At 56.8% G+C, this 16,071-nt stretch overlaps 2 protein-coding genes across 2 annotated transcripts; one reads left to right on the top strand and one right to left on the bottom strand.

Annotated features, from left to right (window-relative positions):
* Nucleotides 1–2,502: 2,502 nt before the first annotated feature.
* On the bottom strand, nt 2,503–4,978 carry NODAL (nodal growth differentiation factor). Its single transcript, XM_074852180.1, has 3 exons — nt 4,714–4,978; nt 3,683–4,452; nt 2,503–3,595 (listed from the first exon to the last, which is right to left on the bottom strand). Exons 1-3 carry the CDS (start codon nt 4,976–4,978, stop codon nt 3,443–3,445), a joined length of 1,188 nt encoding a protein of 395 aa, XP_074708281.1. The 3' UTR covers nt 2,503–3,442.
* A 1,303-nt stretch (nt 4,979–6,281) lies between these two features.
* ASH2L (ASH2 like, histone lysine methyltransferase complex subunit) lies at nt 6,282–16,067 on the top strand. Its single transcript, XM_074852403.1, has 16 exons — nt 6,282–6,431; nt 6,865–6,934; nt 7,757–7,902; nt 8,692–8,780; nt 9,124–9,218; nt 9,341–9,436; nt 9,644–9,739; nt 9,965–10,040; nt 12,134–12,227; nt 12,581–12,798; nt 13,008–13,175; nt 13,522–13,715; nt 14,152–14,244; nt 14,586–14,684; nt 14,966–15,025; nt 15,419–16,067. Exons 1-16 carry the CDS (start codon nt 6,298–6,300, stop codon nt 15,524–15,526), a joined length of 1,836 nt encoding a protein of 611 aa, XP_074708504.1. The 5' UTR covers nt 6,282–6,297; the 3' UTR covers nt 15,527–16,067.
* Nucleotides 16,068–16,071: the final 4 nt, after the last annotated feature.

Genomic DNA, 16,071 nt, shown 5'->3' with positions numbered 1-16,071 from the left:
AGCCCGTGCCTTAATCCACTGTTTGCACAAATATTACCCTGGGCTTCTGATAAGCCCTTCGATCTGTTTGTTCTCGCTCACTTTTTCCTTGTGTGTCCAAAGTAAACAGTGCCGGTGTCCTCTCCCTGCCCAAGGCGCGGGCAGCAGCTCGCTCACAGCCGGCAGCAGACCCTGCTCTTGCTCCAACTCAGGGGGGAGCGTGGGGGCCACCAGGCCCTGGCCCCATGCACGGCAAGGGAAGCTGGGAGGCAGAGCGGGCTGCAGCTCATCATCGTCATCCCAGCCGGGCTGAGGCTGCCCCATGCCCCAGCGCTCCCTGAGCAGTCGCTGCTTGCCCCCCCAGAAAACCCCGGGGAACTTTCCCTGCTGGAAAACCTTCCCTGCACTGGGGATGCTCCATCCTTCCCATGCCAACGTGTAAGGATGCTCAAGCCAAGCCAGCCCTTCCAAAAGCAGAGACCCTGCCAGCTCCTCGGCACCTCCAGGAGGGCAACGAGATGCTCCGCAGCCCGAGCACTCGCGGCGGAGCTTCTGCTCTGCAGCAAAACTCCCACCGAGAAACTGGTGCCAAACCCGGTGCGTTCTGCCCCGGCGCGGCTCACGGGAGCATCTCTGGGTGCCAGAGCCGGGTCTGGCCGCGCGTGCCAGCCGGAGCATCCCCTGCCCTGCAGCGGGAGCGGGGTGAAAGCCTCCATGTCCTGTTCCCGCTGTCCCACCGCCTGCACCATGTCCCTGCCCCAGCAGCTTCTGCCCCGGGACGCTGCCAGGCCCTGCCCGTCGCTGGAAAGGTGCCGAGCGCGGGGCCTGGCGATGCCAGGGCCTGGCAGGGCCCCCACAGCAAGGCTGGGGCTGTCCCCCCGATTTATCGTCCTGCGTGTCTGGGGTCCCTCTGCCACGCAGCGGGTGTGTATTGGGGCCGGAGAAGGGCCAGGCAGTGGCGCGTTCTGCCCCGAGATTAGGTCTCGGCTCACAGCCCAAGCCTTGCAAAGCCAGGCTCGCTAGCAGATACCTTGCATAAGCCCGGCGGTGCAGCTTTATTGTCACCGTCCACACTTTGATGTTTTCCTTACAGCCCTGGAATCTCAGCCTTTATTTTTCCACCCCGCTCTTCCCAGGGAACGGCTGTCTGCCTCCCCCTGCCCCACGACAACTTTTGAACCCGCTGCTGGATTTCAAACAGGCTTGATGGAGGGGCAGAGATCGCAAAGATACAGCTTCCAGCAAGGCTGATGGACGCAGGGGGCTGGGGAGGGCGAGGGGGGGGCCCTGGGGGGCGAGGAGCTGGGGACCGTGGGAGAGAGAAACCTCCTGGCTGGTGTGGCAAGTTTTTGAGAGGCAGTAGCAAAGCCGCGGAGGGAGAGGCAGAAAAATGTAATTTTATTTCATGCAGAGCCCAGATCTCCAGACCTGCGGCTGCCTCCTGCCAGGGGTTAGCCCCGCGCCTCCCGGCCCACCCTTGACAGCTCCTGCAAATGACCCTCTAATGACGGGATGGGCCCAGTGTGAAACGCTGTCGGAATATGTGAGCGGCCGCGGGGGGGTCTGCGCCGGGGGGAACCAGACACGCTTTGTTTATCCGCCGGCTGGGATGTGGATTGGGGATAATCAGGCTGGGCCGGGGATGTGGACTCGGAGCTGCTGGTCCCAGGAGGGGAGGGCTGGGGATGGCCCCGTCGGGCACAGCCCCCCGGGCCACCCGCTGCCAGCCCCACTCGTCCCCTCCGCCGTGCCGGCTGTAGCCGGGGGCCGGCGGTGGGTCCCCGGCCGTGGGAGGGGGCAGCTCTAAGCCTGGGGGACCCCCAGACCCACGGCCGGTGAGCTCGGCCAGACCTGGGGCTTGACCCTCGCTGCCCCGGGACCAGCGTCCCCCCCGGGCTGACAAGCAGGGGGGGCACCGTCACGCCCGGGGGTACTTGAGACCCCGGGCACCGCCTGGGGCTGGAGCTCTCCGGCTTCGGGTGGGGGACCCAAAGGAGAGCTGCCTGCCCGGGCTTCACATCCATCGCTAACGGAGAACAGGGCCCTTCCCTTATCTCACGGGGGAAATAAAGGCGGAAAATCCCCTTAGTCCTTCTCCTCGAAGGCTGCAGGTGCTTCCCCGCTCACTTTTGAGCAACCCCCCATCAGGGTGGGAACAGCTTCTCCGTTATCTCACACCAACTTTCCTGTTCACGGAGCTGTTGAGCATCTTTTGCACCGTCCGAGGGGAACCCCTTGCTCTGGCAAATTCCAGTAGCAGCCCACCCGCTCTGGGTGTTACTGGTTTTGCTGGTAACACTGGGTGGTAACGGAGCAGCTGCAGCCAGAGACGACCCCGGAGCGGGGAGAACCTCTGGGGGCAGCAGATGTGCAGAGAGACAGGGGGAATTGCATCCTGACAGACCTTCCAGCAGCAGAAACGGGCTGTGGAAATCAGCAGAATCTACCGGGTATTTTTAATATATATAATTTATTGATGAATTATACAACCATCACCCTTTCATTACCGCCCCATCCAGCGAGTGGTGGAAAAGGTCTGAGCAAAGCCGTGGTTTTACAGAGGAAAGCAGCGTGTGAGCCCTGTCCAGGCCAGGTAGGAGGGTTTGGGGGGGCTCAGACCCCCCCCCCCGAGACCAACCGCAGGGCTGCCTTACTGCCAGGGGCATCCCGTTTGCCTGTGCAAACCCTCTCCAGCTCCTGGATGCTTTGGAGAGGGATGCGGGAGCCCCAGGTCCATCTGTTGCATCTCTGCCTGTGTGGTCCCGGGCGAGGAGCGGGTGTGATGGAGGTCGCTGCCTCCCCGCCGGTTTTTCCGGGGTCCGTCGCTCCCGGGGCCACACTCAGCCCCGTGGCTCAGGGCAGGAGCGGGCTGTGACAAACCCCTGCCCTGCTGCGGGCTCTGGACATTGGGCTGACGCATTAACTTGGCTTAATTGTGATACAAATCGGATAGAGTTTTAATAGAAATATAATAGAAGTCTTAAGAGAAATGCCTAAACCCCAGGGGAGATTGAAAATCCCGACGGTGCGGACACTCAGCGTGGCTGGACACCAGTGCTGCCGTGTCCCGCCGAGAGCCCGGAGCTACCGGCGATTCCTGTCGCAGGCAAAAGTGTCGCCCCAGCCCCACACCCCAGCTCCTGCCTCTGCGGCGCAGCACCAGCCCCCGGCCGCCAGCACTGCGGCTCCTGGATAAACGCAGCCGTCGGGCACCCACCACCCCGGCGCTGCCGGGAGGTGTCTGACGGCCTTTCCTGCGCGGAGCCTGGATCCGTCCACGTGCAGTGGCCGTGCAGCGCCACAGAACTAACGCCCGGGCACCCCACTCCTCTCCTGGCACAGCCGGAGCTTCGTGGGCTTCAGAGACGCCCCGGTCTGCGTGTTGGACGTGGGTTGGGCAGCCAGTCCTCGGGGACACTTTCTGGGCAGAGCTGTGCCCCTTCCCGGCGGGGACGAGCTGGCCTCAGTTGCAGCCGCACTCCTCGATGATCATGTCCTCGTGGTGACGAACGACGATTTCGCCCTTCTCGTAGTAGAGCATGGAGAGGGGACTCATCCTGACCGGGGAGCAGGCGGGGCAGGGCACCTGGTTGGGCTTGTAGAGCTGCAGCAAACTCTGTGGGGAGACACAGGAAGGGCAAAGCGTCAGCCCCTGCCGTGGGCTGGGGGGCGCGGGGGCGCGGCGGCAGCAGCCCCCTCTTACCTGTATGTAAGCGTGGTTGGTGGGCTTGAAGGTCTCGTCCACGGGCGACGGACACAGCCCTTCGCACCGGTAGGCGTTGTACTTTTTGGGGTAGACGATCCAGCTGCCCCAGCCGGTCTGCTCGAAGTCCACCATCATGTCCACCCTCCTGCACAAGGACCTGCCCTCCTCCCCCGGGACGGCAGCGGCAGCGTCGCTTGCTTTGATCCTTTGCTTCTCCTTCCTGTTCCTGCGGTGCCGGCGGGTCCCCGCGCCCTGGGAGCCGCTGTCACGCATGACATGCTTGGAGGACTCGGCTGTCCTGATGAGGCTGTGGCCTCCCGGAGACTTGTCCTTGGAGAAGACGAGCAGCAGGACTCTGTCCATCACGTCCTGGGGCAGGGCTGGCTCACTGTGGCCAGTGTCACTCGAGGTGGGCAAGCGCATCGTGGTGGTGGCCGGGGCGGCCGATCCGGTTGCCTCCCTTCCCGTGGGACCGTGGTGCCCAGGGGCCACAGCTTGGTGGAGCCAGGACCGGAGCAGGCTGGTGACCTCGAAGACTTTCCAGGAGGCCTGGGTGGAAGCGGCGCTGCCGGCCACGGTGCCCAGGAAGAGCTGGGGGGCGCAGGCCCCGTCGCCCCAGCACCGCTGCCGCCGGCTGTGGTAGATGTCCAGGGAGACGTCGCGGGCCGGGGAGAGGACACGGAGCTGGGCCAGACTCACCTCCTGGCTGCTGGAGAGGGACGACATGTCGAAGGCGAGCGCCCAGCGGGAGCCGTTCTGCAGCGAGCCTGGAAGGACGGGGCACAGTGAGGCCGGTGTCGGACGGAGCCCGAGCGGCGCGGAAAGCACCCACATGCACCCCGTGCCCGAGAGCCGGCGAGAGCATCGGCACTGCCCGTCCCGGGACAGGGGTGCTCGGGGAAGGTGCCTGTCCCGGGGAGAGGGATGCTCGGGGACGGTGCCGGTCCCGGGATGCTCGGGAATGGTGCGGGTCCCGGGGACGGTGCGGGTCCCGGGACAGGCATGCTCGGGGCCGCGGCCCCACTCACCGTGCGGGGAGAGGCTGAGGGCGGCGGCGGCGGCGGCGCGGAGCGGGGCGGGAGGGGCGCGGAGCAGCTGCAGCATCAGCGGGGGGCAGCGCGGGGGGGCGCGGGGCGCGGCGCGGGTGGGTGCGGGAGCCGGTGCGTGGGTTGGTGCGATGGTCGGTGCCCGGGTGGGTGCCCGGGTGGGTGCGCGGGTGGGTGCGCAGCCCAGGCGGAGCAGGGCGAGGGCGCAGAGCGCCAGCGCGGGCGCGGAGCGCAGCGGGTCCCGCATGGCTGCAGGGGCCGCCCGCAGCCGCCCTATTTGTACCGCGGCCCCGAGCGCCGCCCCGGGCGGCCCCGGCAGCCCCCTCCCCGCGGCCCCGGCCCCCTCCCTCCCTCCGTCCCTATCTCCAGCCTCCGTCCCCTCCACCCCCAGCTGCCCCCCGCCATCCCTCCCCATTTCCATCTCCCCTGTCCCTTCTTTTCTCCCTCCTCCCTTCTCCCCATCTTCCCCCCCTGCCTCCAGCCCTGCCCATCCCTCCATCTCCCTCTCCCCGTCCCTCTCTCCATCCATCCCTCCTGGGCTCGTCCCCACCGCCAGCTCTCTCCAGCCCTGCCCTGCCGGGGGGGGCGGCCACCCCCTCGCTGTGCGGGGACACCGCTGTCCCCAGCACCCTGCACTGCCCGGCGCCTGGGACCCCTGGGGATGGGTGGCCCCAGCACCCTCTCCCCAGCCATCCTGTCCCGCTCCTTGGAGAAGGGACCAGGACCTGGGGTTCCTGTGGACACCACCCCCGTCTGGGCAGGGGCTCTGCCCCCATCTTCGTTTCCCCGTCTCCCAGCGCCGCCCGGAGCAGGACCAGAGCAGAGGGTGCTGAGCACCCCCCACCCCTCCCCACAGGGCACAGGACAAGGGGGCTGCTGGGTGCTGGGGTGGGGGGATGCCAGTGCGGGGGGGATGGCACCATCCCTGGGTGGGCTTTGCCCAAAGTCCATCTTTGGGGGGCCTGATGTGGCTGGTCCGGGGGCGCTGCTGGTCCGGGGGTGCTGCCGGGCAGGCAGAGGGATGTGACAGGTGACCCCTCCTGCCATGATGAACCTTTATTGCTGCAGCGGGAGCGCGAGTGGCCGTGGGGACATGGGGCTGCGCGTCCCCCCCGGCACGGCTGTGCCCGGCCCCCGGGGAGGTGCGAGGAGCCGAGATGGGGGGGCCCCGCTGGGGAGGGTTTGGCAGAGCGGCAGCTGGTGAGGCCACGCTTCTTTTGGGGGAGAAACGTGCAAAATCTTCACTCAGGGTCCCCCCCCTGCGGCGTGGGGCCGGTGTCAGAGAGGGGGACGGGGGGGGGCACCTGCTCCCAGCGGGGACAAGTGCTGGCGCGGGGGTTGTTCCCCCCCCAAGTCAGCTTCGCGCCTTTGCTGCTAGGCTCCCCCTGCGTGACGTCATGGCCGGGCGGGGTGACGTCACGGCCCGGCCCTTCCCGCCGGCCGCCGGCAGGTGGCGCCGCCCGCGCTGGGCCCCACCGGCCGCCGTTGCCCTTTAAAGCGCGGGGGGGTGGGGTGATGGTCTCGCGAGAGCGGCGTCTTCTCGCGAGAGCGGCGGCCGCGGGGGAAATGGCGGCAGCGCCGGCGGCGGCCGTGGCCGGGGTCGTTCCTCCCGCGCCCGAGGGAGCGGAGCCCGCCCCGGAGCCTCCCGCCGCGGAGCCTCCGGCCCCGCCGGAGCCGGGCGCTACCGACGCCGAGACCGGGTAGGCCCCTCCCTGCCCGCGGGACCGGGCTCCCCCCGCACCCCCCCCGGCCCTGAGGACCCTGAGGGTTAGGGGGGGGCCTCTCCCGCCTCTCCCGTTACCCTGGAAACCATGGGGGTACCGAGCGGGGTCCCTGCACCCTCCCCCGGGGAGCTGTAGGGGTCCGGGTGGTCCTTCTGCCCCAGGGACACCGGGGGTGCCCAGAGGCCCCGGGGCCCCCCCATTCCGGGCCAGGCCCCCGCCTCTCCAGTCCACACGAGGCCCTGGGGCCCCCCCAGTCCAGGCTGGGGTTTCCTCAGTCTGGGCCAGGCCCCCCCCACCAAGTCCACAGTAGGCCCCAGGGCCCCCCCCAGTCCCCCCCAGAGCCCGGGCCGGGCTGTGCCCCAGCACAGGTCCCCAGGCCCCTCTCTGGATCTCAGTTCTGCTCTGGCAGGGGAGATGCCGCCCTGGTCGATGTCACCACAGCTCTGGACACGGAGTCTGCCAACGGGAAGGACGCCCTGGTAGGTGGCTGCCCTGGTAGGTGGCTGCGGGCAGCCGGGGCTCGCTGGCCCAGCCCGCGGGGTGAGCTCTGCGGGGCGGGTGGAGGCTGTGAGGGTGCAGCCTCCTGGGGGGGACACTGCCCCGCCGGCCTTCCCCCCTGGGGGTCTTTGTAGGCTGAGGTTGAGGCTTATCCTCGGGCCACCTCTTCATCAGATTGTAGCCCTCTTCCTTCAGCCATTGGTTTGTTTTCTTGTTTGGTTGGTTTTTTCCCTCACCACCAGCACGTTTTCCCAAAGGATTCTTACTTGGTAGCGATGTACAGGTGACAGGGGAGATGCAGAGGTGTGAGATAGCCACAGGTGTACGTAGTCTAGAAGAAGAGCAAGTATAGAGAATTTTTTTCAGCAGATAAAATGTTTCTATTTAACAAGTAGATGTCTGGCCATGCCTGACGTGTCAGGACTAATAAGCATCCTCAGTTTTCCAAGATTACTAAGTCAGGGGTAAGACGAAGATCTAGAAGGCGAGAAGGTAGTTATTCAAAAAACAAGATCTGAACACGTTCCTGTGGCTCAGATGAGGACTTTCCATCCTGCTAGTTCTAGTTTTAGTTCCTTGAAGAAATAATTTGGAAATTAAATCCTCACCCATCTGACTAGTTCTAACTGAATCTACAGAATAGTTCCAGCTCACTCAGCATGGCTGTGTTTTAGGGGGGGAAAAAAAAAAGTATTTCCTCTAAGTTCACCTCTCTTGACAGGTTACTGCACAAAGCTTCTTTCCTCTCTGATTCAGTCAGTCTTTAAGCCAGCCCCAAGTCTGCTGCTCTGCTCTGGTTGTAGGAAGCTGGCGGGGACAACTCCGAAGCCTTGGACGCTCAGGCAGGCTCAGTGGATGAAGAGAACGGGCGGCAGCTTGGGGAGATAGAGCTGCAGTGTGGGATTTGTACCAAGTGGTTCACGGCAGACACCTTCGGCATCGATACCACGTGCGTAAGCTCTGCTTAATGCTGGGCCTGAAACTTTGGTTAGCAAAAATGGGAGTATTTGGAGTGTAAATTCTCAAGGACCAGGACCCTGCCCAGGCCCCTGGGCACTAGGAAACCAGCGAGTTCAGTGACTAACAACAGCTTCACTCGGCACAGCAAAAAGTGTTTGTGTTTGTACGTTTTGGCTTTAAAAATAATCTTTGTCCTGACCTCAGGACTGTCAGAGCCAGCCTTGGACTTTGTGCCTTAGAGGCCTGTAAATGTTATTTGAAAAGCAGAGGGGGCTTCAACAGACACTTTCAATTGGTGTGAACAAAAAATCTTCCTGTAAGTGAAAAGAAAATTCAGCTTTCTTTCCAGAACCTATGTGGGACTGACCTTAGACTTATTAAAAACTTAACGTTTTTGGTTGTATTTTGTCTCTAAAAAGTACTGTCGACTTCCCGTTAAAATAATTGACTCGGAGCTCCTTGCCCAGATCTTCTGTGTCGTTGTCTCTTACTTTACTGAATGAATTTCAGGTCTTCTCTAAACCAAGATGACACTTGGCTTGCTTACATTTTTCTTAAGAGCTTTGTGGCTTTTCTTGATGCCCAGGGTAAATCTATTTTGATGAAAATACCATTGAACCTGTGAAGATGTTTCTGGGTTTGGAGAGAAAGAGAATAATTAGTTTCTTTGCCTGGAATAATTAATTTCTTAACCCAATCTAGTAAAGAATAATTAATTTCTTAACCTGATGTAGTGAGGTGTACACCAGCACTTACAAATCGATGTGCTCTTTTCCAGATCCTGTCTGCCTTTCATGACCAACTACAGCTTCCATTGCAACGTTTGCCATCACAGTGGGAACACGTATTTCTTAAGAAAACAAGCAAGTAAGTGTGGAAGCACGTTTGTTGAAATTTTCTGCTAGATAATTGTAGAGGCTTCGTTTTATCTGAAGTCGGTGGGAGGGTTCTGCTGAAACTCTTCAAAAACGACCAAAAGAATCCCATATTGGCAAAAAGCACGCACAGCTTTTTCTATAAATGTTTTGCTAGTTTGCTATAACTTATTAAGAGGGTGAAAATCTTCTGTTTGGTGAGGGCTGCTGGGATAGGCCAGGACTTGTGAGGGTTTTGCTGTTGCCCGAGATAGCGTGGGTGCGGCCCACGTGGGCGTGTGTTTGATCTTCCCTGTGAAGCGTAACTCGAGCTCTGGCATATTTTTGTTTTTAAGATCTCAAGGAAATGTGCCTTAGTGCTCTGGCCAACTTAACGTGGCAGTCGAGGACACAAGATGAGCACCCGAAAACTATGTTCTCAAAAGATAAGGTATGGCTGTTGTAAAAATCGTCACGCGTTTACGTAAGCTGCAATTCCAGTGAAGGGCAAGTTCAAATATTGGCAGCGAGGCTTTCGGGCCCGCATTGTCAAGACTCAATCTTTTTTTACAGGACATTATCCCATTTATTGATAAATACTGGGAGTGTATGACAACACGACAGAGACCTGGGAAAATGACTTGGCCTAATAATATTGTCAAAACTATGGTAAGTATTTGGAGTGAAATTTGTGGAGGATTTTCTGCGAGTGGTACATTTGTTTGCTGAGGTCTGACTTAGAGCTAAATGGTGAAGATTCTAATGTTTCTTACGTAGTTGATACACATACTAATAGTAAATACTATGATTTAAACACTTGTTAATGAACTTGATATGATCTTACCCTGTGTAACTTAAACTCCTCCTCTGCTGTAGTGCAAAGAAAGGGATGTGTTCTTGGTGAAAGAGCATCCGGACCCAGGGAGTAAAGACCCAGAAGAAGATTACCCCAAGTTTGGGCTTCTAGACCAAGTACGTAATTAGAGCTGGAGGTGAAGCGTGCTGCGGGGAGCTGCGAGGAGGGAGCGGGTCCTTTTTGCGGGTGCCTGTTGCTCAGTCACCTGAGCCAGGTCACACCGTGAGCCCATGTTGTGCTGAGCGATGTGTTGGAGCCTCCGGCGCCTGCAAGTGCCGTGTTCAGGCTCTGAGTGGTGAGTCTGACCGAGTCTAACTGCAGATTCTTTTTATCTCTTTCAGGATCTTGCCAATATTGGTCCTGCGTATGACAACCAGAAACAGAACAATGCTGTATCCACCAGCGGAAACTTAAACGGCAAGTTCTTTAATCAGGTGGCTTGTGAATATTTGGGACTAGGCTGGATTTTCCCAGCCCTGTAGCTGGGTGTCTGTGCGGTTACATCAGTTGAGATGCTGCGGTTAAACCTCTCGTGAGCTGAGCTTATGTGTATTGTGTTCCCAGCACGTTCAGCCGGTCTCACTGCGCCTTTCTGTAGAGATCGATTAATTTTACCTTCTTGTGAAGGTTCAAATTTTTTTCTTCAGGGTGGCCAGCTAAATCAAGATGTTTGCAGGAAAGCTGAGCTTGTCGGTTTTCTTCCATAATGATTTTAATTTACGTACTTGTATTATTCCAATTTCCTGTTTCCCTCACTCGGAGATTTGAAAGAAGTTGGGGAAGGTATCTGTTATTCTTCATAATCACAGCTTGGCGTTTGGCTGTTGTTCGTTTTGGGGGAGTGACGGCTGTGCTGACGACTTCCCGTAGCTCGCTGAGATTCCTGATAGGGGTCCCGCTGGTGGGGACCTTACCAGTAATATTAACTGCCGATGAGATTTCTTGGTGCGCGAGGCTCCACTGCTCTGTTAAACGCGTTCAGGTGGTACCTAACAGGAGGTGTTTGGGGCTTCTTAGAACAGGGTTGTAGATATCTAAGGCTGCGTTGTCTCCGTTTTATGCACTGGTTGCTTTTTATTTAATTTCTGGAAGATTTGACAAATATGTGGTGCCACTTCTGTTCTTACAGGTGGAGCCTCTTTGGGAGGTGAATATTTACCTTTCAGCTTCTAAAACTTAAGTATTATTGTTTGCAAAGCTTTCTTGCTCAGTTATCTTAGAAGCTAAAGTCAATTAAAACCCGAAAGCGTGCCCTGGTGTGATTGCAATAATACTGTAGTACAAAACAACAATTCCACTTCTTAATCTTTAGCAGTTAGAAGCTTTTAAATATCATATTCTGCCCCACTTGACTGGTTTAAAGTTTTATTTTCACTTACGTATGTGCTACACTTTGTATGATTTGACCTGATATTGTTGTAGTTCTAATGCCTAAATAAGTGGTCTGAGTCTGTGAGCTGATACGATATTGTGATTTTGGTGTTTTTAGGCAAGTAAGTGATGACAAACTGGAGAGCCTAAATACTTATCTGCACTAAAACTAGCCAGTGCAGCTGAGATCATGTCATGTTTGTGCAGAATATGGTATTCCTTCGGTGGCTTTACACCGTAAGGGAACGCTGATAAATTAAAAGCTGACTGGTTTTAGTTACGACACAGTCTGCAGTTCGTGAAGGTGTTTATCTACAGTACACAAAAATTCTGTGGTTTTCTTTGTAAATCAACAGTGATTTTCTGAAATAGTGTAATGATGATTACTAAATGCCTATGCAGTTTAATGTATTAAAACGTTACACTGATATTAGTTTGATTACATTTGACATGTAATTTTTCCTACGCTCTAGTTTTATTTATGAGTAAAAATCGGGTGCTGCAATACGAAATGGAACGCTGCTCAGTCGTGGCACTGACTTTGGTAATACTGAAGAGAAACACCTCCCTTGCTTTTCATTTTTCCTCAACTTAGGTGTATTTTTTTATTTTATAGATGAAAATTAATGTTAAATGCTTATTGCTGTCGGAGTGTTTCTCCAGCACAGCGTGTCACTGGGGTGATGACTTTGCTTAAAATCAGATGGTGTGTGCTGTGGGTTGGGTTTTCTGCTACTTTTGCAGAAATAAATTTGAACTGTGACTGGAATCTCCATGAAAGCAAACAGTAATGCTCTTGATGTGGATCCCCACGCTGCTGTCTGTAGGTCTTCTGATGACAGAAAAGATTCTTAATTCTCACCTTAAGAGCTTGAGCTGAGCTCATTCTGTTGATAAATCTCACTTAGCTCCCGCTCTAAATTCAGACGTTTCAGAAGTTGACTAGAAGCCTCGCAAGTTCTGGATTTTGCTCTGCCCACTTCCAATAAAGTGTTTCACGTGTGACTGTGCAGGAAGGTACCGGAGCTCATGAACTGGTTTAATTTGGCTGCTTCTGCCCCTTCCTGTTTGTGGAGATTCCGTGCTCACGGGCTCTCTCTGGTCGTCAGCCGCTTCACGGCCGCTGTCTCTGTGTTCAGGGGGAATCGCAGCCGGCGGCAGCGGGAAGGGGCGGGGAGCGAAGCGCAAGCAGCAGGATGGAGGGACCACGGGAACGGCCAAGAAAACCAGAAGGTACGAGGACAGCTGCCGCGGAGGCACCGCGAGGGACGGCTCGACTTTGCTTCTGATGCCTTAAGCGGCCACACGCCTCTGCCCTTAGTAGATTTGTGGGGAATCATGCCCATATAGAACCATGTGATGTTACTGGTAGGTCACGTGCTAGAAATCATTTGGAACAGGTGAGTATATGCTTATTTTATAGACGAGCCTACGCCCCTTTCGCACGGGCGCTTGGAAGTGAAGCGCCGTGCGGGCCCTGAGCGCTGCGGGCACGGCTCTGTAAGAGGCTGTCCTGGGTCTGGGGTGTGTTGTGACTGACCCGTAGCCACCGTGAGGTGCCAACCTGTAGTTTCTGTGTTTCACAGTGACCCGTTGTTTTCCGCTCAGCGTTTACCACCCCACGGGTATCCCTTGGAACACCCCTTTAACAAAGATGGATATCGCTACATCCTGGCTGAGCCCGACCCCCACGCGCCTGACCCAGAGAAACTGGAGCTGGACTGTTGGGCAGGAAAGCCAATTCCTGGGGACCTCTACAGAGCCTGCCTGTACGAGCGAGTCCTCCTGGCGCTGCACGACCGAGGTACAGCGCTTGCGGGGTGTGCGTGGGCTGTACGGCCAGCTCCTCTCCCGAGGGGCGTCCTCGGGAACCTCCCGCTACCGGCGTTTCGCACGTCCCGGCTGTAAGAGCTGCAAATGTTAAATCTGCTGTGTGTTCACTTGCCTTCTGACACGGCCGCGCGTTAGAAATGGCAAACGAACCGCTCGTGCCGTCTTCTCTTGTCACCGCAGCTCCGCAGTTAAAGATTTCTGACGACAGACTGACCGTGATCGGCGAGAAGGGCTATTCCATGGTACGAGCCTCGCACGGGGTGCGGAAAGGAGCGTGGTACTTTGAAATATCCATGGACGAGATGCCTCCGGACACAGCTGCCAGATTAGGCTGGTCACAGCCATTAGGTAAATAATTTTACCAAATATTTCTTAGCAGTGGATTCCAGCTGGTTCCTGTAATCCTTTCGCCAGTAATTTAGACCTGAGGAGGGTAAGTCATGTTCAGCTTGACGGCTTTGTCGCTGCTTTTCTTAAGGGGAAGCTCTTTCTGAAGGGGATCTAAACCCTGCGGAACTGCCCTATGGGTGGAGCCTTTATGCTGTTGCACTCTTGGTCTCGCTGTAGTCAACGCATTTGCACTAACAGCAGTTTTATTTAACTGCACAGCATTACTGTTCCAAACCATGAAGCGGGACAGGCAAGGCTGCTCCTGCTGCGCTCTGTGTTCACAAAGAAACGTTGGTCTCCGCAGGGAACCTCCAGGCACCCCTGGGATATGACAAGTTCAGTTACTCCTGGCGCAGCAAAAAGGGAACAAAGTTTCACCAGTCGATAGGGAAACACTATTCATCTGGCTACGGACAGGGTGACATTCTGGGATTTTACATCAGCCTGCCAGAAGATACCGAGACTGCCAAATCGCTGCCTGACACTTACAAAGATAAGGTGAGGTGTGGAGTCCACGACTGGGTTAAGCGTTGGCTGGGTGGCAAACGGGTTGCTGTGGCCTCACTTCTGCCCCCTTTGAGCCCATCCTTCCCATCCTACCTCCGGGCACCGCTGTGGCCCATTGTGGAGAGGTCCAAAGCGTGGATCTCATTGATCTCAGGAAAACAAAACACCCAGAACCCCCCCCGGGGTTCTGCAGGGAAGGCTCTGCCTGGACTGCTGAGTGAGATTGCCCCCATCTCGTTTCATCTTCTCTTCCCCTCCTGGTTCTCAAATAGTTGAGGTGTGTGAATCGCTCTGCACGGGGGCTCTGACGTGACAGGCCCCCCCGTCCCAGCGCAGGGCTCCTGTAGGCCTCCCGCCCTCTAGTCTGTCGCTAAAGGTAACTCTCTTTCTGGCTTGTTTCTGAAGTGGCTGTTTTCTGATATTCCAGGCTCTGATCAAATTCAAAAGCTACCTGTACTTTGAAGAGAAGGACTTTGTGGACAAAGCAGAGAAGAGCCTAAAGCAAGCACCAGGGAGCCAGGTGAGTGGTAGGTGGAGGATGCAGAGCTTAGGAGGAGTGGAGAGCCTGCTGAGACCAGCTTATTGTGTGTATTAATTGCTTCCATTTAACGAGCACAAAGGGAGGCCGATCATTAGTTCCTCACCAAAACCAGGAATGCTTTTATTAAAGCAATAAACATGAAGCTAACGAACCAGCTGCGCCCTTTGCTTGTAACATTATTGCTGCCACCAAACTCGTGGTCTGGCGTCGGGGTAAGGGCAGCGTAGGCTGAGCCGCCTCGAGGGTCGTGGTGTCACCCACGAGTAAGGTCGTGATCGTGTTGGCATCAGTGGAAGAAACCTCTTCACTTTTTTTCTCAGATAATATTCTTCAAGAACGGTGCCAGCCAAGGAATTGCCTTTAAAGACATCTTTGAAGGTGTTTATTTCCCCGCTATCTCTTTGTACAAAGGCTGCACGGTAAGTAACGTGGTTCCTAAGTCCATCGTGGTTTTAGCAACGTGTGGAGTGTGTCAGGGAAGGGAAAGTGGGAATTACTTTAGTGAAGTGACACTGGGACGAGGCTGCAGGTCACTTGGGTGATGTGACTTCATCAGACCACCGAGCGAACGCTCCTTCCCTGCCCAGGATGTTCCCGTGGGCTTGCACGGGGTGTAGGTAAGCTCAGGAGGGGGCGAGGACCCAAGACTAAAGCACTTTGCCTGTTTTTCTGGATCTCATGACAACTGCGTCTTCCACAGGTTTCTATAAACTTTGGGCCGTATTTCAAGTATCCACCCAGAGATATCACTTACCGTCCGGTGAGTAATAACTGGAGCTTCTCCCCCCTGCCCCCTTTAAGCATTTAAACCAAAGGTGGTGGGTGTTGATTTATACCAAGGCTCTATCCATCCACTTCTTTGTACTCGGGTAGTGTAGCCAAAAGGACTGTATTTAAAATTATTTAAGGGTATTAGCCTAACAAATACCTTAGCTAAATTTTAACTAGTCTTGTTCCTCTTGACAGAGAAAGTCCCTGTTCTTGCCTGGTTTAGCCTCTTCTATCAGTAAGAGGGCTGAATTCTGGTTTAAGGGAACACTTGGAAGTTTTTTTCCCCCCACTCATGTTTTCAGGAGGGAAGCAGTCCTGGCCCGTAGAACAGGGCCAGTCCCTCCTGGTCCTGAGCCTGTCCCCTCCTCCCTTCCCCGCGCAGATGAGCGACATGGGCTGGGGGGCGGTGGTGGAGCACACGCTGGCCGACGTGCTCTATCACGTGGAGACGGAGGTGGACGGTCGGCGCAGCCCCCCCTGGGAGCCCTAAACGCAGCGGCGCTGCAGCGCGCTCGCAAACCACGCACGGGGACCCAGCCAAGTGGTTTTTATTCTCGAGGAACACGCACCCCTCGGAGCAAGCACCAACGAGCAAACAAGCTGAAGCCAAGGCCGCTCCTGGGGGAGGCGTCCCGGGGACTTGCTACCTGCTGCCGACTCGCGCTCCACCGGCGGCGCCGCTCGGGCAGGTGTTGTGCTGGTTGGGGGCAGCTCCCCGAGGCTTCAGTGACTTTTCCGGTGTAGCTCCCTGCAGGAGCCAGCGTTGTGCTGGCCGCTTGTTGTAACAGTCCCTCAGCAGCGAGAGCGGGCTGTAGCTGGCCCTGCCCGCTGTACGTACACAGGGAACAGCAGCACCCCCGCTTCTGCTCAGCTGGGGGGGGCCGACTGTAACCAACAGCCCCCAGCCCCAGGGAGGGTGTTGTTACAAGACTACTGCATGGAAGACTGAAATTCGGGCTTCTGTCCAAACTGTATTTTTTTTTTCCCCCCACAAACTGGAAGCCAGTTTAAAAATAAAGGCTTTAACTCTTTTGG

This window comes from Strix uralensis, chromosome 28 (assembly GCF_047716275.1).
Source record: "Strix uralensis isolate ZFMK-TIS-50842 chromosome 28, bStrUra1, whole genome shotgun sequence".
Classification (NCBI taxonomy): domain Eukaryota; kingdom Metazoa; phylum Chordata; class Aves; order Strigiformes; family Strigidae; genus Strix; species Strix uralensis.
Note: the sequence above shows the minus strand (reverse complement) of the source record. Positions and strands in the feature narration are given on the sequence as shown.

What these genes read in the sequence shown, in the direction of transcription:
- NODAL (XM_074852180.1), bottom strand. Translation starts at nt 4,978, where the DNA reads ATGCGGGACCCGCTGCGCTCCGCGCCCGCGCTGGCGCTCTGCGCCCTC. An exon ending in CCTCAGCCTCTCCCCGCACG is followed by an intron (nt 4,453 to 4,713) that starts GTGAGTGGGGCC and finishes CCGTCCTTCCAG; the next exon opens with GCTCGCTGCAGAACGGCTCC. An exon ending in CCAACCACGCTTACATACAG is followed by an intron (nt 3,596 to 3,682) that starts GTAAGAGGGGGC and finishes GTCTCCCCACAG; the next exon opens with AGTTTGCTGCAGCTCTACAA.
- ASH2L (XM_074852403.1), top strand. Translation starts at nt 6,298, where the DNA reads ATGGCGGCAGCGCCGGCGGCGGCCGTGGCCGGGGTCGTTCCTCCCGCG. An exon ending in AGGCTGGTCACAGCCATTAG is followed by an intron (nt 13,176 to 13,521) that starts GTAAATAATTTT and finishes TGGTCTCCGCAG; the next exon opens with GGAACCTCCAGGCACCCCTG. An exon ending in GAGATATCACTTACCGTCCG is followed by an intron (nt 15,026 to 15,418) that starts GTGAGTAATAAC and finishes TTCCCCGCGCAG; the next exon opens with ATGAGCGACATGGGCTGGGG.